This window comes from Salmo salar, unplaced genomic scaffold (genome assembly GCF_905237065.1).
Source record: "Salmo salar unplaced genomic scaffold, Ssal_v3.1, whole genome shotgun sequence".
NCBI lineage: Eukaryota > Metazoa > Chordata > Actinopteri > Salmoniformes > Salmonidae > Salmo > Salmo salar.
Window position 1 is genome coordinate 56,720 of NW_025549927.1, and position 23,093 is coordinate 79,812.

Here is a 23,093-nt window from a genome sequence, read left to right on the forward strand (position 1 = left end):
GAAAACAAGCTGACTTCAATTACAGTCTTGGAAATAAATGAAACCAGGCCTGTTTGATTTCTCTGTGGTCTTACACAACTGTGGTTTTTGATACAAGCCACTTCAATAAGACTAAGTGGAGCTTCCACATCTGACTTAGTTTTAAACACTTAATAAGACAGGGGGTCCATTGTTTGCAGTGATCCTTTGAAGGCGTCGTGAAACCTCAGCCTCCCCAACTGACAGCAGCCGCACTTTTGCCAAGACACACACACACCCCCCTCGGCTGTAGACACATTGCCAAACACATACACAGATTCATCATACTGAGACACTCTCAGCTATGCCAAAGCTTTGTTCAATTTATGCCTGGTACTGAATACGATGATGAAATATCATTTCAATAATCTCTCTGTACTAGACTTCTAGAAATCTGGATAGGAACCCACAGTTACCACACTGTTCTTAGGAAACAACAAATCCAAATAACACCGACGAGCTCCTAGGTTAACCGACGAGCCCCTAGGCCACCGACGAGCTCCTAGGTTAACCGACGAGCCCCTAGGCCACCGATGAGCCCCTAGGTTACCGACGAGCCCCTAGGTTACCGACGAGCCCCTAGGTTACCGACGAGCCCCTAGGCCACCGATGAGCCCCTAGGTTACCGACGAGCCCCTAGGTTACCGACGAGCCCCTAGGTTACCGACGAGCTCCTAGGTTAACCGACGAGCTCCTAGGTTACCGACGAGCTCCTAGGCCACCGACGAGCTCCTAGGCCACCGACGAGCTCCTAGGCCACCGACGAGCTCCTAGGTTACCGACGAGCTCCTAGGTTAACCGACGAGCCCCTAGGCCACCGACGAGCCCCTAGGCCACCGACGAGCTCCTAGGCCACCGACGAGCTCCTAGGTTACCGACGAGCTCCTAGGTTACCGACGAGCTCCTAGGTTACCGACGAGCTCCTAGGTTACCGACGAGCTCCTAGGTTAACCGACGAGCCCCTAGGCCACCCGACGAGCCCCTAGGCCACCGACGAGCTCCTAGGCCACCGACGAGCTCCTAGGCCACCGACGAGCTCCTAGGTTACCGACGAGCCCCTAGGCCACCGACGAGCTCCTAGGTTACCGACGAGCTCCTAGGTTACCGACGAGCCCCTAGGCCACCGACGAGCTCCTAGGTTACCGACGAGCTCCTAGGCCACCGACGAGCTCCTAGGTTACCGACGAGCTCCTAGGTTACCGACGAGCTCCTAGGTTAACCGACGAGCCCCTAGGCCACCGACGAGCCCCTAGGCCACCGACGAGCTCCTAGGTTACCGACGAGCCCCTAGGTTACCGACGAGCTCCTAGGTTACCGACGAGCTCCTAGGTTACCGATGAGCTCCTAGGTTAACCGACGAGCTCCTAGGTTAACCGACGAGCCCCTAGGTTACCGACGAGCCCCTAGGTTACCGACGAGCCCCTAGGTTAACCGACGAGCTCCTAGGTTAACCGACGAGCCCCTAGGTTACCGACGAGCCCCTAGGTTGAACCAGGAGTGCTTCTTACGTTTGACGAGTGTGTGTGAGAGTGTGTGTGTGTGCGTGTGGTTTCTGTAGGCCGCTCCACCACTCCACTATACTCAGTCTGGTAGTACTCAGTCTGGTAGTACTCAGTACGTTACTCACCAGGACATCCTGGAGATGAAGCAGCCAAAGAACTGCTGGGCCAGGGCCTGAGCTAAACACTGTCTGGTCAGGGGGGTCTGGTCTATGATCATGGCACTGTGGAGCAGATTAGTACTGAGAGGAGAGAGGAAGAGAGAGGGAAGAGCGAGAGAGAGATGGGCAAGAGATAGAGACAAAACAAGTCAGCATTATGAAAAGTGAAAGTGAGAAATGAATGGATGAGGAGAGCTGTTCTTTGTCACCGAGGGAAACTGCAAAAGCACCTGAGGTGCAGGTCTTAACCGAGTAAATATTGACATAATAAATCAGAATTTAATTGGACCTACCAATCAACCTATTTTCAGTGACAACTCGTGGAAAATGTAAAACTTTAAAACAGCGAGAAGTTTCCACAATACAATGTGATATCCAAACGTTGTGAAACATTGTTCAAATGTAAAATGTGTTGTTGACGGAGAGTAAAGCCACATAAAGAACGGAATTAGGACGAGACAAGAGACTGTAGCCACCTGAAGATGCTCATCGACGCGTAGGAAGACACCTGGACGTAGGCCTCGTCCACAAACACAGTCTTGAAGCAGGAGTAAGGATATCGACAGGTCAGGATCTCCTCGTAGAACTCAAAGATCTCATGCAGGTAGGACATGGAGTGTTTCAACAGGGGCAGGAGCTGGGGCAAACAGAAGTGGGTCACCTGGGAAAAGGGAAAATATCTTTAAAAGGTGTCAACGCAGCAACATTCCAGAAGTTCCCTCTGGGGGGGAATACACTTATTCTGTTTCTGTTGTATTCTATTCTATCAAAACGTATATTAGAAGAGAGCCATCTTGGACAATATGTCAGCATAGCACGCCGGGTTCCTAGACTGATTCACACATCCCTGAAGCGGCTTCAACTTACAGAGTATAATGACTCAATCTCCACCTAGTGGTCGTAGGTGGAAAGGAAATCTGCTTAAATATACACACAGAGGACAAAACATTAGGAACACCGGCTCTTTCTATCACATGCTGACCAGGTGAATCCAGGTGAAAGCTATGATCCCTTATTGATGTCACTTTGTTAAATCCACTTCAATCAGTGTAGACGAAGGGGAGGAGACATGTTAAAGAAGGATTTTTAAGCCTTGAGACAATTGAGACATGGATTGTGTGTCATTCAGTGGGTGAAAGGGCAAGACAAAATATTTAAGTGCCTTTGAACGGGGTATGGTAGTAGATGCCAGGCGCACCAGTTTGTGTCAAGAACTGCAACGCTGCTGGGTTTTTCACACACAACAGTTTCCCGTGTGTATCAAGAATGATCCACCACCCAAAGGACATCCAGTCAACTTGACACAACTGTGGGAAGCATTGGTGTCAACATGGGCCAGCATCCCTGTGGAACACTTTCAACACCTTGTAGAGTCCCATGCCCCGTCGAAGGTGTTCCTAATGTTTTGTACACTCAGTGTATATATGTCAACATATTTTACCCTATATGGTTGCCTGCCTCTATTCTCTATGGGCGTCTACTAAATCCATTCTCCTTTCAGAACACCCTACTGGCTTCTACTAAATATATTGTGATGGGTAATGCTGGGTTTCTATGCAATGCTTTTCCACACACACAGTACCTCATGCATGTAGGGGTCAACCAGGATCTCAAAGGGCCCGACAGACAGTGAGATGTTGGAGGCGGCGGTGGGGATGGGGGAGGACGTAGTGGAAGGTCTTCTTCCTCATGTCATGGGTGTAGACAGTCTCTACCAAGTCCCCACAGGACACAGCCACCATAGAGGCATCCACTGTGAACTCCAGCTTCCAGGTGCACAGCTCAGAGTACGAGTCCACACAGGGGAACCAGAACCTGGGAGAGGAAGACCGGTGGACAAGAGTGTAGGTAGTCAAGGAGCAAGGAAGGATGAGGCTTGTGACATATCTGATAGTATTACATGGAGGAGAATGAGAGGGAATGAAAGGTTGGATGAGGCTTGTCACAACATATCTGATAGTATTACATGGAGGAGAATGAGAGGGAATGAAAGGAAGGATGAGGCTTGTCACAACATATCTGATAGTATAATATGGAGGAGAATGAGAGGGAATGAAAGGAAGGATGAGGCTTGTCACAACATATCTGATAGAATAACATGGAGGAGAATGAGAGGGAATGAAAGCGAGAGAGAGTAGAGAGAATGACAGAGAGAAAGGAGAGAGAGAACGACAGAGAGAGACAGAGAACATGGAGAGAGAGAATGACAGAGAAAGAGAAGAGTGAGGAAAAAGAGAGAGAGAATGACAGCCTAGACAGCACAGAGAATAAAAGTCTCAATATGACATCAATCAATGTCTCCCTCCCCACCTTGTGGAGTTCTGGTATCCGAAGGAGAAGACGTGTGCTCCTCTCTCAGCCATGCTCCCCTCTACGTCAGGCACCACAAAGTGAAGGCCTCCTTTAGGCTGGTCCAGAGAGAACTCTATGTACACCTTCAGCACATTCATCTCTGAAGACACAGAAACAGTCAATTATTTAGAGGGCACTAAGTTCAATTGTACATAAACAATACTTTAAAGCTTCTGATGCTATGCATTAAGCTAAGAGCATTGCAGGACATTAGCCTTGTTCCAGGTGTGTTGGTGCTATATAAACAGATCTAGGACCAATAATGGCTTTCAGAATACGCCTTGAACCTTTATATTCAAACCACAGACCCAAGACTCAAGTCAGATGCAACGGAGGTCAGTCATTCACCAAAGGTCATAATATAGATGAACCCAATTCAGAGACAACATTTCACTGTATTACCGTCTCCTTGCTTCCACAGCTCCGAGGGGACTTTGATGACCAGCTCGCCGTGTCCTGCATCAGGGTCCACAGCACTGACTGCTGCTGTGTAGGCACTGGAGAAATAGTTCAGGTTCCTCCTGCAAGGGACAGAGCAGAGAGAGGAAGAGGTGAGGACTTACTGCAAGTCACTGTTATGAAAGTAGCTGTGGAATTACAGGGGTGAATCTCAAATCTCCTCCATGATTCCTCCTGTCCTCTTCCCCTCCACTTTACATACATTTATGTAATTTAGCAGGAAGTCTTATCCAGAGCAACTTAGTGTGCCTTCCACTAAGGTAGATAAAACATCCACATATCCCAGTCATTGTTTCTTGTGAAAACATCAGAAAGAAGAAAGGAGAATATTGGAGGATAAGATGTAAGATGTTTTCTGTTTCCTTCATGGAGAGTTATGAATACTAGACCATGTGTGTATGAGGACAATACTTACTGCTTGGACTCGTGGTGGCAGACCTCTAGAGTAGGGTCATTGTAAATGAATGGTGCTTCTAGGTCGTTGACTCTAACCCTGTAGATCCTGCACTGCTTGCTGTTGAGTTTGATCCGGTTCAGGTTGACCACAGTTGGGAAGATGGTCAGCTCCACAAAGCCCTGTCAAATAGAGGGGTGTGTCAGTTGACATGGATGAGAAACTAGACTGGTTCTACACGGCCAAATGACTAAGACTACATATACTTCTACTGTTGTTTTCAATGTCTCTCAGTAGAAATATGTTTGGTTCTTAGTCACGTGGCTAGGTTCTACAGATACAACAACAGGGATATATCCTACAGCTAGGTTCTACAGATACAACAGGGATATAGCCTACAGCTAGGTTCTACAGATACAACAGGGATATAGTCTACAGCTAGGTTCTACAGATCCAACAGGAATATAGCCTACAGCTAGGTTCTACAGATACAACAGGGATATAGCCTACAGCTAGGTTCTACAGATACAACAACAGGGATATATCCTACAGCTAGGTTCTACAGATACAACAGGGATATATCCTACAGCTAGGTTCTACAGATACAACAACAGGGATATATCCTACAGCTAGGTTCTACAGATACAACAACAGGGATATAGCCTACAGCTAGGTTCTACAGATACAACAGGGATATAGCCTACAGCTAGGTTCTACAGATACAACAACAGGGATATATCCTACAGCTAGGTTCTACAGATACAACAACAGGGATATAGCCTACAGCTAGGTTCTACAGATACAACAACAGGGATATAGCCTACAGCTAGGTTCTACAGATACAACAACAGGGATATAGCCTACAGCTAGGTTCTACAGATACAACAACAGGGATATATCCTACAGCTAGGTTCTACAGATACAACAGGGATATATCCTACAGCTAGGTTCTACAGATACAACAGGGATATAGCCTACAGCTAGGTTCTACAGATACAACAACAGGGATATAGCTTACAGCTAGGTTCTACAGATACAACAACAGGGATATAGCCTACAGCTAGGTTCTACAGATACAACAACAGGGATACATCCTACAGCTAGGTTCTACAGATACAACAACAGGGATATAGCCTACAGCTAGGTTCTACAGATACAACAGGGATATAGCCTACAGCTAGGTTCTACAGATACAACAACAGGGATATAGCCTACAGCTAGGTTCTACAGATACAACAGGGATATAGTCTACAGCTAGGTTCTACAGATACAACAACAGGGATATAGCCTACAGCTAGGTTCTACAGATACAACAGGGATATAGCCTACAGCTAGGTTCTACAGATACAACAGGGATATAGCCTACAGCTAGGTTCTACAGATACAACAACAGGGATATATCCTACAGCTAGGTTCTACAGATACAACAACAGGGATATAGTCTACAGCTAGGTTCTACAGATACAACAACAGGGATTTGGCTTACAACTAGGTTCTACAGATACAACAACAGGGATATAGCTTACAGCTAGGTTCTACAGATACAACAGGGATATAGCCTACAGCTAGGTTCTACAGATACAACAGGGATATAGCCTACAGCTAGGTTCTACAGATACAACAGGGATATAGCCTACAGCTAGGTTCTACAGATACAACAGGGATATAGCCTACAGCTAGGTTCTACAGATACAACAGGGATATATCCTACAGCTAGGTTCTACAGATACAACAACAGGAATATAGTCTACAGCTAGGTTCTACAGATACAACAACAGGGATATATCCTACAGCTAGGTTCTACAGATACAACAACAGGGATATAGCCTACAGCTAGGTTCTACAGATACAACAACAGGGATATATCCTACAGCTAGGTTCTACAGATACAACAACAGGGATATAGCCTACAGCTAGGTTCTACAGATACAACAGGGATATAGCCTACAGCTAGGTTCTACAGATACAACAGGGATATATCCTACAGCTAGGTTCTACAGATACAACAACAGGGATATATCCTACAGCTAGGTTCTACAGATACAACAACAGGGATATATCCTACAGCTAGGCTCTACAGGTACAACAACAGGGATATATCCTACAGCTAGGTTCTACAGATACAACAGGGATATAGCTTACAGCTAGGTTCTACAGATACAACAACAGGGATATAGCCTACAGCTAGGTTCTACAGATACAACAACAGGGATATAGCCTACAGCTAGGTTCTACAGATACAACAGGGATATAGCCTACAGCTAGGTTCTACAGATACAACAACAGGGATATAGCCTACAGCTAGGTTCTACAGATACAACAACAGGGATATAGTCTACAGCTAGGTTCTACAGATACAACAGGGATATAGTCTACAGCTAGGTTCTACAGATACAACAACAGGGATATAGCCTACAGCTAGGTTCTACAGATACAACAACAGGGATATAGCCTACAGCTAGGTTCTACAGATACAACAGGGATATAGTCTACAGCTAGGTTCTACAGATACAACAACAGGGATACATCCTACAGCTAGGTTCTACAGATACAACAACAGGGATATATCCTACAGCTAGGTTCTACAGATACAACAACAGGGATCTAGCCTACAGCTAGGTTCTACAGATACAACAACAGGGGTATAGCCTACAGCTAGGTTCTACAGATACAACAACAGGGATATAGCCTACAGCTAGGTTCTACAGATACAACAGGGATATAGCCTACAGCTAGGTTCTACAGATACAACAACAGGGATATAGGCTACAGCTAGGTTCTACAGATACAACAACAGGGATATATCCTACAGCTAGGTTCTACAGATACAACAACAGGGATATAGCCTACAGCTAGGTTCTACAGATACAACAACAGGGATATAGCCTACAGCTAGGTTCTACAGATACAACAGGGATATAGCCTACAGCTAGGTTCTACAGATACAACAACAGGGATATATCCTACAGCTAGGTTCTACAGATACAACAACAGGGATATAGCTTACAGCTAGGTTCTACAGATACAACAGGGATATAGCCTACAGCTAGGTTCTACAGATAGAACAACAGGGACATAGCCTACAGCTAGGTTCTACAGATACAACAACAGGGATATATCCTACAGCTAGGTTCTACAGATACAACAACAGGGATATAGCTTACAGCTAGGTTCTACAGATACAACAGGGATATATCCTACAGCTAGGTTCTACAGATACAACAGGGATATAGTCTACAGCTAGGTTCTACAGATACAACAACAGGGATATATCCTACAGCTAGGCTCTACAGGTACAACAACAGGGATATATCATACAGCTAGGTTCTACAGATACAACAGGGATATAGCTTACAGCTAGGTTCTACAGATACAACAACAGGGATATAGCCTACAGCTAGGTTCTACAGATACAACAACAGGGATATAGCCTACAGCTAGGTTCTACAGATACAACAGGGATATAGCCTACAGCTAGGTTCTACAGATACAACAACAGGGATATAGCCTACAGCTAGGTTCTACAGATACAACAACAGGGATATAGGCTACAGCTAGGTTCTACAGATACAACAACAGGGATATATCCTACAGCTAGGTTCTACAGATACAACAACAGGGATATAGCCTACAGCTAGTTTCTACAGATACAACAGGGATATAGCCTACAGCTAGGTTCTACAGATACAACAACAGGGATATATCCTACAGCTAGGTTCTACAGATACAACAACAGGGATATAGTCTACAGCTAGGTTCTACAGATACAACAGGGATATAGCCTACAGCTAGGTTCTACAGATACAACAACAGGGATATATCCTACAGCTAGGTTCTACAGATACAACAGGGATATAGCCTACAGCTAGGTTCTACAGATACAACAGGGATATATCCTACAGCTAGGTTCTACAGATACAACAACAGGGATATATCCTACAGCTAGGTTCTACAGATACAACAACAGGGATATATCCTACAGCTAGGTTCTACAGATACAACAACAGGGATATAGCTTACAGCTAGGTTCTACAGATACAACAGGGATATATCCTACAGCTAGGTTCTACAGATACAACAGGGATATAGTCTACAGCTAGGTTCTACAGATACAACAACAGGGATATATCCTACAGCTAGGCTCTACAGGTACAACAACAGGGATATATCCTACAGCTAGGTTCTACAGATACAACAGGGATATAGCTTACAGCTAGGTTCTACAGATACAACAACAGGGATATAGCCTACAGCTAGGTTCTACAGATACAACAACAGGGATATAGCCTACAGCTAGGTTCTACAGATACAACAGGGATATAGCCTACAGCTAGGTTCTACAGATACAACAACAGGGATATAGCCTACAGCTAGGTTCTACAGATACAACAGGGATATAGGCTACAGCTAGGTTCTACAGATACAACAACAGGGATATATCCTACAGCTAGGTTCTACAGATACAACAACAGGGATATAGCCTACAGCTAGGTTCTACAGATACAACAGGGATATAGCCTACAGCTAGGTTCTACAGATACAACAACAGGGATATATCCTACAGCTAGGTTCTACAGATACAACAACAGGGATATAGCTTACAGCTAGGTTCTACAGATACAACAGGGATATAGCCTACAGCTAGGTTCTACAGATACAACAACAGGGATATAGCCTACAGCTAGGTTCTACAGATACAACAACAGGGATATAGCTTACAGCTAGGTTCTACAGATACAACAGGGATATAGTCTACAGCTAGGTTCTATAGATACAACAGGTATATATCCTACAGCTAGGTTCTACAGATACAACAACAGGGATATAGCCTACAGCTAGGTTCTACAGATACAACAGGGATATAGGCTACAGCTAGGTTCTACAGATACAACAGGGATATATCCTACAGCTAGGTTCTACAGATACAACAACAGGGATATAGTCTACAGCTAGGTTCTACAGATACAACAACAGGGATATATCCTACAGCTAGGTTCTACAGATACAACAACAGGGATATATCCTACAGCTAGGTTCTACAGATACAACAACAGGGATCTAGCCTACAGCTAGGTTCTACAGATACAACAACAGGGATATAGCCTACAGCTAGGTTCTACAGATACAACAACAGGAATATAGTCTAAGTGATTGTGATGAGAAACAGCATTTTATTGCGGGTACTTGGGGGACTATAGTTAACGAATTTATTTACTACGATATACTTACAATCACAGACTTTCTTTGGAAGTTGATGTTGTTGATGCAGACAACCTGGTGAGTCGTGTAGGAATAAACATAACATATAACAGGTTAACACATTGAGATATAACGTCGCTACAGTATTATATCACGTGCCAAGTAATAACTTAAGGACAAACGTGTGTGCACAGCTAACTAAGCCAAAGGTAATAGAAAATACTTATAATTTAAAAGGCCGCGGGCTCTCAAATCCCTTGTCCTTCTTCCTGTTCATCTTGATTTCATGCATTGATACGGTATATGAATTTGATCATGTTCGTGAACTACGGGTTTGACGCGATGGTCGTGTGGATTGGAAAGTTCTTCCTGTATCCACAACAAAAGCACCAGTGAGCACAAGGGTTTCCACGCATTAAATATTGTAAGACAACTGTAATAATGTAAGCGGCTAGCAAGCTATATTTCCAGTCCTAATAAATCCCAACGCAATGAGTTCATGCGCAGTGAATGTGACGGTTTAGCTAGTCAGTTGGCTAGTGCTAACGCTAGCTAGTCAGTTGGCTAGTGCTAACGCTAGCTAGTCGGTTGGCTAGTGCTAACGCTAGCTAGTCGGTTGGCTAGTGCTAACGCTAGCTAGTCGGTTGGCTAGTGCTAACGCTAGCTAGTTAATAGCCAACGTTAACACAACACTTCCAGCCATTCTTCCCCGCTGGCTGTCTATGCAATGCTGTCAGTGTCTCAAACGTTTTTTCCACATATGCACGCCACCAAAGCCTATCATTCAGCTATACAAGAATCAATTCGGCTTCAAATGAGCATTTTTGTCAATGTTGAGCTATAAAAACATTCAACTACATCCTCTCCGTCGGTCCGACCGCCCAAAGTTCTTGTTCATGTTTAATGATTTTAAAATGGCGGTTGACAACCAAAAGGTGCATTACCGCCAGCAACCGGACTGGAGTGTTAATCCATTACACTTTACTACTCGAAGTGTTGGGATTGTTGAGCGGCCGTCACTAGTTAACTTTTTTATTTATTTTATTTTACCTTTATTTAACCAGGCAAGTCAGTTAAGAACAAATTCTTATTTACAATGACGGCCTAGGAACAGTGGGTTAACTGCCTTGTTCAGGGCAGAACAACAGATTTTGACCTTGTCAGCTCAGGGATTCGATCTAGCAACCTTTCGGTTACTAGTCCAACGCTCTAACCACAAGGTTACTTGTTTCTAACTTTCTTGTTTCTAGCATTGCATTGGGCTTAAAATTAACCTAAACCACACTGATAACCTTATACATAACCCTAACCAAACATAAATGTTTTGTTTTCATGAATATTAACGATATAGCCATTTTACAAATACAAAAAATAAAACAAATATCTAGTGGGAACCGGTTGTGATTCGGTCAGTGCTATCTTGGTTCCTCGGGATGTCCCTACCCCATTGAATTTGACATTTAAATGGTTAAGGTTAGGTTAGGACTTTTAGAGCCATTTTCGACTTTTTAACATTAAATAGATTTGGGAATGGATGGAAAAATGAGCTTTTGGATGTCACATCCAGGCCTATGCTTAACCTCAAGGATCATATCACCTCTACCTTACCTGACACCCTAGACCCACTTCAATTTTCTTACCGCCCTAATAGATCCACAGACGATGCAATCGCCACCACACTGCCCTGTCCCATCTGGACAAGAGGCATACCTATGTAAGAATGCTGTTCATTGTCTGTAGCTCAGCATTCAACACCATAGTACCCTCCAAGCTCATCATTAAGCTCGGGGCCCTGGGTCTGAACCTCACCCTGTGCAAATGGGTCCTAGACTTCCTGACGGGCCGCCCCCAGGTGGTGAAGGTAGGAAACAACACCTCCACTTCGCTGATCCTCAACACAGGGGCCACACAGTTGTGCGTGCTCAACCACCTCCTGTACTCCCTTTTCACCCATGACTGCATGGCCATGCACGCCTCCAACTCAATCATCAAGTTCGCAGACGACACAACAGTAGTAGGCCTGATTACCAACAATGACAAGACAGCCTACAGGGAGGAGGTGAGGGCCCTCGGAGTGTGGTGCCAGGAATATAACCTGTCACTAAATGTCAAGAAAACCAAGGAGATGATTGTGGACTTCAGAAAACAGCAGAGGGCGCTGTGACCAATAAAATTTGATTTGACATGAATGTAGTCTTGGACTGGTCATATCTGGGGTGGCAGTGGTTAGAGAATTGGACTAATAACCGAAAGGTTGCAAGTTCAAATCCCCGAGCTGACCAGGTCCAAATCTGTCATTCTGCCCCTGAACAAGGCAGTTCCTAGGCCGCCCCAAGGCACTGTTCCTAGGTCGTCATTGAAAATATAATTTGTTCTTAACTGACTTGCCTAGTTAAATAAAGGTTAAAAAAATATATATCTAAGTCCAATTTCAAAGTGTACATTCTGTTTGACACTAGAGGGTGCTCCACTCACTCCTCCAGCATATGGTAGGTGTAGGGATGGACTTGGTAAGGGTAAGCTATGGATGTTCTGATTGGCTGAGGAGTCGGGGCGTGTTCTAATATTCTTCACTTTTTCCATATTATGTCCCTTATTCTAAAATGTATTAAATAGTTCCCCCCCTCAATCTACACACAATACCCCATAATGACAAAGCAAAAATAGGTTTTAGAAATGTTTGCTAATTTATTAAAAATGTAAAACTGATCACATTTACATAAGTATTCAGACCCTTTGTTGAAGCACCTTTGGCAGCGATTACAGCATCGAGTCTTCCTGGGTGTAACGCTAGAAGCTTGGCACACCTGTATTTGGGGAGTTTCTCCCATTCTTCTCTGCAGATCCTCTCAAGCTCTGGATGGGGAGTGTTGCTGTACAGCTATTTTTAGGTCTCTCCAGAGATGTTCGATCGGGTTCTGGCTGGGCCACTCAAGGACATTGAGACCTGTCCAGAAGCCACTCCTGCATTGGAAGGTGAACCATCGCCCCAGTCTGAGGTCCTGAGCAGGTTTTCATCAAGGATCTCAATGTACTTTGCTCCGTTCATCTTTGCCTTGATCCCAGTCCCTGCCGCTGAAAAACATCCCCACAGCATGATGCTGCCACCACCATGATTCACCGTAGGGATGGTGCAAGGTTTCCTCCAGACGTGATGCTTGGCATTCTGGCCAAAGTTCAGTCTTGGTTTCATCAGACCAGAGAATCTTGTTTCTCATGGTCTGATAGTTTGCCTTTGGCAAACTCCAAGCGGCTGTCATGTGCCTTTTACTGAGGAGTGGCTTCCGTCTGGCAACTCTACCATAAAGGGCTGATTGGTGGAGTGCTGCAGAGATGGTTGTCCTTCTAAAAGTTTCTCCCATTTCTACATATTAACTTTAGAGCTCTGTCAAAGTGACCATCGGGTTCTTGGTCACCTCCGTGACCAAGGCCCTTCTCCCCTGATTGCTCAGTTTGGCCGGGCAGCCAGTTCTAGAAAGAGCCTTGGTGGTTCCAAATGTCTTCCATTTAAGAATGATGGAGGCCACTTTGTTCTTGGGGACCTTCAATGCTGCAGAAAATGTTTGGTACCCTTCCCCAGATCTGTGCCTCAACACAATCCTGTCTCAGAGCTCTATTGGCAATTCCTTTGACCTGATGGCTTGGTTTTTGTTCTGTCATCCACTATCAACTGTGGGACCTTATATAGACTGTTGTATGCCTTTTCAAATCATGTCCAATCAATTGAACTTACCACAGGTGGACTCCAATCAAGTTGTAAAAACATCGAGGAACAATGGAAACAGGATGCACCTGAGCTCAATTTCAAGTCTCCTAGCAAAAGGTCTGAATACTTAAAGGTATTTCAGTTATTTTTAATACATTTGATAAAATTTCAACAAAAAAATGTACTTTGTCATTATGGGGTATTGTGTGTAGATAGCTGAGGATTTTTTAATTTATTTAACCCATTTTAAAAATGAAGGTGTAACAAAATGTGAAAAAAGTCAAGGGGTCTGAATACTGAACAAAATATAAACGCAACATGTGAAGTGTTGGTCCCATGTTTCATGAGCTGAAATAAAAGATCCCAGAAATGTTCCTTACACACAAAAAGCTCCTCTCAATTGTGCATACGTTTGTTTACATCCCTATTGGTGAGCATTTCTCCTTTGCCAAGATAACCTATCCACCTGACAGGTGTGGCATATCAAGATGCTGATTACACAACATGATCATTACACAGATGCACCTTGTGCTGGGGACAATAAAAGGCCACTAAAATGTGCAGTTTTGTCACACAACACAATGCCACAGACGTCTCAAGCGGAGGTAGCGTGCAATTGGCATGCTGACTGCAGGAATGTCCACCAGAGATGTTGCCAGAGAACTGAATGTTAATTTCACTACCATAAGCTGCCTCCAACGGTGTTTTAGAGAATTTGGCAGTACGTCCAACCGGCCTCAAAACCTCAGAACATGTATAACCACGCCAGCCCATGACCTCCGCTTCCGGCTTCTTCACCTGTGGGATCGTCTGAGAAAGGTGGGGGGGCGGTGCTGATGAGTATTTCTGTATGTAATAAAGCCCTTTTGTGGGGAATAACTTATTCTGATTGGCTGAGCCCCTGCCCAGTCATGTGAAATCCATCGATTAGGGCATAATGTATTTCTATTGACTGATTTCCTATGAACTGTAACTCTGTAAAAATGTTGAAATTGGTGAATTTATATTTTTGTTCCGTATAAATTTAGCCAATGAAATTGTGAGAACGAAACAATTTGTTGTTGCATATTTGACAAACTGGCTTAGATTAATAAAGAGCCCTACAATAATAATAAGAGCTAGTGAGCAGGCAGACTAGTCCCAGTAAACGGACATCTTGGATGCTGTCTCCAGTTCTTTTATGGTGACTCCACCTTCAGTTGTCACTAGTTACCACAAAGTCAAAATTGTCTAGATCGTAAAAATTAAAAAAAATGGGGGAAAAATAAATAGGTCCTTTATATTTAGACCAAAAAATAAATAAATTATGTTAAGCCTAAGATTATCAGTGTGGTTAATGTTCATTTAAAATCAGATTTTAAGAAAATACCTTCTAGAAATGGGCTGCGTTAAGCCATAATTAGGACTTTGTGGCTGGGGTAGTGACAACCCGTTTTAACAATGTTTGGCCATTTTATTTAACCATCCTTCGACCCCCGGGCCCCTCCCGCACAATTATTTTAAAAATATTTAGGATAAAATAATTTATGGTGCTTTTTGTTTATATTTTATCCTAACCTTGTTTCCAACAGTAAAATATTGGGTTGGATAATTTTTTGTGTTCTTTTAGAAATTAAAACAAATTTTCTTTGAAAGCCTTCTTGTCACTGCCCTTCTGCCTCTTGCCACTGGAGGTCACTAAATTATCAAATTGTGACTGTGGTATTATGAATAAAGTAGAAGATATACAGTATAGGTGGGAGGAAAAACACAAAGTAGGTAATACTTACAAAAACATTAGATTTTTATTACAACACTTTAACAAATACAACAATACACTGATTCCAAACAACTTTGCTCGTCAATTAAGATATCCAAGCGTCTTCATATTGCCACTGGCCTTCTTGAATTGAAGACTTTTATTCCGTTTTGCGTGGACAAACGAGCGTATTTGGTTAGAAGAGCTCCAGTTGTTTGCTTTTCTCCACACAAGTCCCTGCATGAAAATAACAACGATTGGTCCTCAATAATTTAACACAGAAAGCTTTCCAGATTAAGCAAGAACGTTGGACCAACACTACCTAGCTGTGTATCACACCACAAACATCTGGCACACAAGTCTAAATCTCTAATAGTCATTATTGTACAGTACAGAGACAACGGTCATTCTGATGCTCAGTTTTACTCACTGTATGTAAGGGGTGATGTCCTCCTCGGTCCACTTCTCTCTCATGGTGAAGAGATGGGTGAATCTCTCCAGTGTGTCCTCGGGAAGATCTTCCACTCTCAGCAGAGATATGGTCTCTGGTTTGGAGCTGCGGTCCACAAGGGCTAGACTCTGTATAGAAACCCATAACCATCTGGTCATATTACATCTGGATAATCATGTCTGCCAACAACCATCACGTCTTTAAAATGTGTAATTACCATATTTCTAAAGCTAAAATAAAGCCTAAAACGTAAACATCCATTATGAGATATTTTGCTGTAGAATCTGAGAATAGTCTTGTCCATATGTTAAAAAAAACTGTCGGTAAAGACATGCTCTGGAACTTTGACTAGTCAGTATTTTTCAACCTCCCGACTTGGACTGGATGTGTCAATGTGTAGTTCATACATGCATAATCTGCGCGCAGAAAAACATCCTAACCTCAAATTAGCCACGAAATCCCTAATTTGAAAGCAACTGTTTTCTGGGAGCAATGCGGCGCCATTTTCCCTACATTTTCTGGACCAGGTTTAATCTGGAAAACTGGCCCATCCATCTGTGCACTGCCAGTCTGGCCCCCTCCTCACCTTCAGCTGGTCCAGTCTAGTGCCCATGCCCTCTGGGACACTTTGCTGCCACACCTCCTGGAACTCTGCCAGGTTGAACTTCACTGCGTTCTGCAGCAGCATCTGGGCTGTGGCTCTGCACACCATGTCCTCGTTCAGCGCAAAGAAAACCTCATCTGAAAAATAGGACATTTTCTATTCTGTTTAATATCAATTAAATAGCTATGAAGAGCCAAAATATTGCATGAGGTAGTTGGCTGTGTGTCACTCTACAGCACACCAAAGCATTAAAAACGTACAATAGACAGTACTTTCTTACTTACCGTTGTCCGTGTAGCGCCTTCCATAACAGTTCAAGCTATGCTCTATCATCTCCCTGGGCAGGAGAAGGGGTTTGGATGAGTATTAAAGAAAGACATGAATTCCCTACCCCACACACATGCACACTTCAATGTTGTCATGATGATTACATGCAACAGAACAGAGCTTCTGCACACTTTGGTTCAATGAACATTTAAAGATATTTGTTGTCCTGAGCCTTTAGTCAAATGTGGCCTTTGAACGAGCTTACAACATGATGACTACCTACCTACCTGCTAAGTATTACAACATGATGACTACCTACCTACCTACCTGCTAAGTATTACAACATGATGACTACCTACCTACCTGCTAAGTATTACAACATGATGACTACCTACCTACCTACCTGCTAAGTATTACAACATGATGACTACCTACCTACCTACCTGCTAAGTATTACAACATGATGACTACCTACACCTACCTGCTAAGTATTACAACATGATGACCACCACCACCTACCTGCTAAGTATTACAACATGATGACTACCTACCTACCTACCTGCTAAGTATTACAACATGATGACTACCTACCTACCTACCTACCTGCTAAGTATTACAACATGATGACTACCTACCTACCTACCTGCTAAGTATTACAACATGATGACTACCTACCTACCTGCTAAGTATTACAACATGATGACTACCTACCTACCTACCTGCTAAGTATTACAACATGATGACCACCTACCTACCTACCTGCTAAGTATTACAACATGATGACTACCTACCTACCTACCTGCTAAGTATTACAACATGATGACTACCTACCTACCTACCTGCTAAGTATTACAACATGATGACTACCTACCTACCTACCTGCTAAGTATTACAACATGATGACTACCTACCTACCTGCTAAGTATTACAACATGATGACTACCTACCTACCTACCTGCTAAGTATTACAACATGATGACTACCTACCTACCTACCTGCTAAGTATTACAACATGATGACTACCTACCTACCTACCTGCTAAGTATTACAACATGATGACTACCTACCTACCTACCTGCTAAGTATTACAACATGATGACTACCACCTACCTACCTGCTAAGTATTACAACATGATGACTCCACCTACCTACCTGCTAAGTATTACAACATGTTGACTACCTACCTACCTGCTAAGTATTACAACATGATGACTACCTACCTACCTGCTAAGTATTACAACATGTTGACTACCTACCTACCTGCTAAGTATTACAACATGTTGACTACCTACCTACCTGCTAAGTATTACAACATGATGACTACCTACCTACCTGCTAAGTATTACAACATGATGACTACCTACCTACCTGCTAAGTATTACAACATGATGACTACCTACCTACCTGCTAAGTATTACAACATGATGACTACCTACCTACCTGCTAAGTATTACAACATGATGACCCCCTACCTACCTGCTAAGTATTACAACATGATGACTACCTACCTACCTGCTAAGTATTACAACATGATGACTACCTACCTACCTGCTAAGTATTACAACATGATGACTACCTACCTACCTACCTGCTAAGTATTACAACATGATGACTACCTACCTACCTGCTACAAGTATTACAACATGATGACTACCTACCTACCTACCTGCTAAGTATTACAACATGATGACTACCTACCTACCTGCTAAGTATTACAACATGATGACTACCTACCTACCTACCTGCTAAGTATTACAACATGATGACTACCTACCTACCTACCTGCTAAGTATTACAACATGATGACTACCTACCTACCTACCTGCTAAGTATTACAACATGATGACTACCTACCTACCTGCTAAGTATTACAACATGATGACTACCTACCTACCTACCTGCTAAGTATTACAACATGATGACTACCACCTACCTACCTGCTAAGTATTACAACATGATGACTACCCACCTACCTACCTGCTAAGTATTACAACATGATGACCACCTACCTACCTACCTGCTAAGTATTACAACATGATGACCACCTACCTACCTACCTGCTAAGTATTACAACATGATGACTACCTCCACCTACCTGCTAAGTATTACAACATGATGACCCTACCTACCTACCTGCTAAGTATTACAACATGATGACTACCTACCTACCTGCTAAGTATTACAACATGATGACTACCTACCTACCTGCTAAGTATTACAACATGATGACTACCTACCTACCTACCTGCTAAGTATTACAACATGATGACTACCTACCTACCTACCTGCTAAGTATTACAACATGATGACTACCTACCTACCTACCTGCTAAGTATTACAACATGATGACTACCTACCTACCTGCTAAGTATTACAACATGATGACTACCTACCTACCTGCTAAGTATTACAACATGATGACTACCTACCTACCTGCTAAGTATTACAACATGATGACTACCTACCTACCTACCTGCTAAGTATTACAACATGATGACTACCTACCTACCTGCTAAGTATTACAACATGATGACTACCTACCTACCTGCTAAGTATTACAACATGATGACTACCTACCTACCTGCTAAGTATTACAACATGATGACTACCTACCTACCTACCTGCTAAGTATTACAACATGATGACTACCTACCTACCTGCTAAGTATTACAACATGATGACTACCTCCACCTACCTGCTAAGTATTACAACATGATGACTACCTACCTACCTGCTAAGTATTACAACATGATGACTACCACCACCCTACCTACCTGCTAAGTATTACAACATGATGACTACCTACCTACCTGCTAAGTATTACAACATGATGACTACCTACCTACCTGCTCTAAGTATTACAACATGATGACTACCTACCTACCTGCTAAGTATTACAACATGATGACTACCTACCTACCTGCTAAGTATTACAACATGATGACTACCTACCTACCTGCTAAGTATTACAACATGATGACTACCTACCTACCTGCTAAGTATTACAACATGATGACTACCTACCTACCTGCTAAGTATTACAACATGATGACTACCTACCTACCTGCTAAGTATTACAACATGATGACTACCTACCTACCTGCTAAGTATTACAACATGATGACTACCTACCTACCTGCTAAGTATTACAACATGATGACTACCTACCTACCTGCTAAGTATTACAACATGATGACCACCTACCTGCTAAGTATTACAACATGATGACTACCTACCTACCTACCTGCTAAGTATTACAACATGATGACTACCTACCTACCTACCTGCTAAGTATTACAACATGATGACTACCTACCTACCTACCTGCTAAGTATTACAACATGATGACTACCTACCTACCTACCTGCTAAGTATTACAACATGATGACTACCTACCTACCTGCTAAGTATTACAACATGATGACTACCTACCTACCTACCTGCTAAGTATTACAACATGATGACTACCTACCTACCTACCTGCTAAGTATTACAACATGATGACCACCTACCTACCTGCTAAGTATTACAACATGATGACTACCTACCTACCTACCTGCTAAGTATTACAACATGATGACCTACCCACCTACCTGCTAAGTATTACAACATGATGACTACCTACCTACCTGCTAAGTATTACAACATGATGACTACCCACCTACCTGCTAAGTATTACAACATGATGACTACCTACCTACCTGCTAAGTATTACAACATGATGACTACCTACCTACCTGCTAAGTATTACAACATGATGACTACCTACCTACCTGCTAAGTATTACAACATGATGACTACCTACCTACCTGCTAAGTATTACAACATGATGACTACCTACCTACCTGCTAAGTATTACAACATGATGACTACCTACCTACCTGCTAAGTATTACAACATGATGACTACCTACCTACCTGCTAAGTATTACAACATGATGACTACCTACCTACCTGCTAAGTATTACAACATGATGACTACCTACCTACCTGCTAAGTATTACAACATGATGACTACCTACCTACCTGCTAAGTATTACAACATGATGACTACCCACCTACCTGCTAAGTATTACAACATGATGACTACCTACCTACCTGCTAAGTATTACAACATGATGACTACCTCCTACCTACCTGCTAAGTATTACAACATGATGACTACCTCACCTACCTGCTAAGTATTACAACATGATGACTACCTACCTACCTGCTAAGTATTACAACATGATGACTACCTACCTACCTGCTAAGTATTACAACATGATGACTACCTACCACCTACCTGCTAAGTATTACAACATGATGACTACCTACCTACCTACCTGCTAAGTATTACAACATGATGACTACCTACCTACCTGCTAAGTATTACAACATGATGACTAACCTACCTACCTGCTAAGTATTACAACATGATGACTACCTACCTACCTACCTGCTAAGTATTACAACATGATGACTACCTACCTACCTACCTGCTAAGTATTACAACATGATGACTACCTACCTACCTACCTGCTAAGTATTACAACATGATGACTACCTACCTACCTGCTAAGTATTACAACATGATGACTACCTACCTACCTACCTGCTAAGTATTACAACATGATGACTACCTACCTACCTACCTGCTAAGTATTACAACATGATGACTACCTACCACCTACCTGCTAAGTATTACAACATGATGACTACCTACCTACCTACCTGCTAAGTATTACAACATGATGACTACCTACCTACCTGCTAAGTATTACAACATGATGACTACCTACCTACCTACCTGCTAAGTATTACAACATGATGACTACCTACCTACCTACCTGCTAAGTATTACAACATGATGACTACCTACCTACCTGCTAAGTATTACAACATGATGACTACCTACCTACCTACCTGCTAAGTATTACAACATGATGACTACCTACCTACCTGCTAGAGTATTACAACATGATGACTACCTACCTACCTGCTAAGTATTACAACATGATGACTACCTCACCTACCTGCTAAGTATTACAACATGATGACTACCTACCTACCTACCTGCTAAGTATTACAACATGATGACTACCTACCTACCTACCTGCTAAGTATTACAACATGATGACTACCTACCCACCTGCTAAGTATTACAACATGATGACTACCTCACCTACCTGCTAAGTATTACAACATGATGACTACCTACCTACCTACCTGCTAAGTATTACAACATGATGACTACCTACCTACCTGCTAAGTATTACAACATGATGACTACCTACCTACCTGCTAAGTATTACAACATGATGACTACCTACCTACCTGCTAAGTATTACAACATGATGACTACCACCTACCTACCTGCTAAGTATTACAACATGATGACTACCTACCTACCTACCTGCTAAGTATTACAACATGATGACACTACCTACCTACCTGCTAAGTATTACAACATGATGACACTACCTACCTACCTGCTAAGTATTACAACATGATGACTACACCTACCTACCTGCTAAGTATTACAACATGATGACTACCTACCTACCTGCTAAGTATTACAACATGATGACTACCTACCTACCTACCTGCTAAGTATTACAACATGATGACTACCTACCTACCTGCTAAGTATTACAACATGATGACTACCTACCTCCTACCTGCTAAGTATTACAACATGATGACTACCTACCTACCTACCTGCTAAGTATTACAACATGATGACTACCTACCTACCTACCTGCTAAGTATTACAACATGATGACCACCTACCTACCTGCTAAGTATTACAACATGATGACTACCCCACCTACCTGCTAAGTATTACAACATGATGACTACCTACCTACCTACCTGCTAAGTATTACAACATGATGACTACCTACCTACCTACCTGCTAAGTATTACAACATGATGACTACCTACCACCTACCTGCTAAGTATTACAACATGATGACTACCTACCTACCTGCTAAGTATTACAACATGATGACTACCTACCTACCTGCTAAGTATTACAACATGATGACTACCTACCTACCTGCTAAGTATTACAACATGATGACTACCCACCTACCTGCTAAGTATTACAACATGATGACTCTACCTACCTACCTGCCAAGTATTACAACATGATGACTACTACCTACCTACCTGCTAAGTATTACAACATGATGACTACCTACCTACCTACCTGCTAAGTATTACAACATGATGACTACCTACCTACCTACCTGCTAAGTATTA

The 23,093-nt window shown here is 42.8% G+C and overlaps 1 protein-coding gene and 1 pseudogene across 1 annotated transcript; both read right to left on the reverse strand.

Moving 5' to 3' along the window:
• LOC106596040 (transcription initiation factor TFIID subunit 2-like) overlaps window positions 1-10,976 on the reverse strand; it is a 53,777-nt pseudogene extending 42,801 nt beyond the window's left edge.
• Window positions 10,977-15,553: 4,577 nt separating this feature from the next.
• LOC123739007 (sister chromatid cohesion protein DCC1) lies at window positions 15,554-17,159 on the reverse strand. The gene is made up of 4 exons (XM_045713592.1): window positions 16,866-17,159; window positions 16,564-16,718; window positions 15,957-16,105; window positions 15,554-15,763 (listed from the first exon to the last, which is right to left on the reverse strand). Exons 1-4 carry the CDS (start codon window positions 16,912-16,914, stop codon window positions 15,652-15,654), a joined length of 465 nt encoding a protein of 154 aa, XP_045569548.1. The 5' UTR covers window positions 16,915-17,159; the 3' UTR covers window positions 15,554-15,651.
• Between the last annotated feature and the right edge of the window lie 5,934 nt (window positions 17,160-23,093).

Excerpts from the sequence above, each read along its gene's own strand:
- LOC123739007 (XM_045713592.1), bottom strand. The coding sequence starts at position 16,914 with ATGATAGAGCATAGCTTGAACTGTTATGGAAGGCGCTACACGGACAAC. Across the intron at positions 16,719-16,865 it reads AAGGCGCTACACGGACAACG|ATGAGGTTTTCTTTGCGCTG; the intron begins GTAAGTAAGAAA and ends CCTATTTTTCAG. Across the intron at positions 15,764-15,956 it reads GACATCACCCCTTACATACA|GGACTTGTGTGGAGAAAAGC; the intron begins GTGAGTAAAACT and ends ATTTTCATGCAG.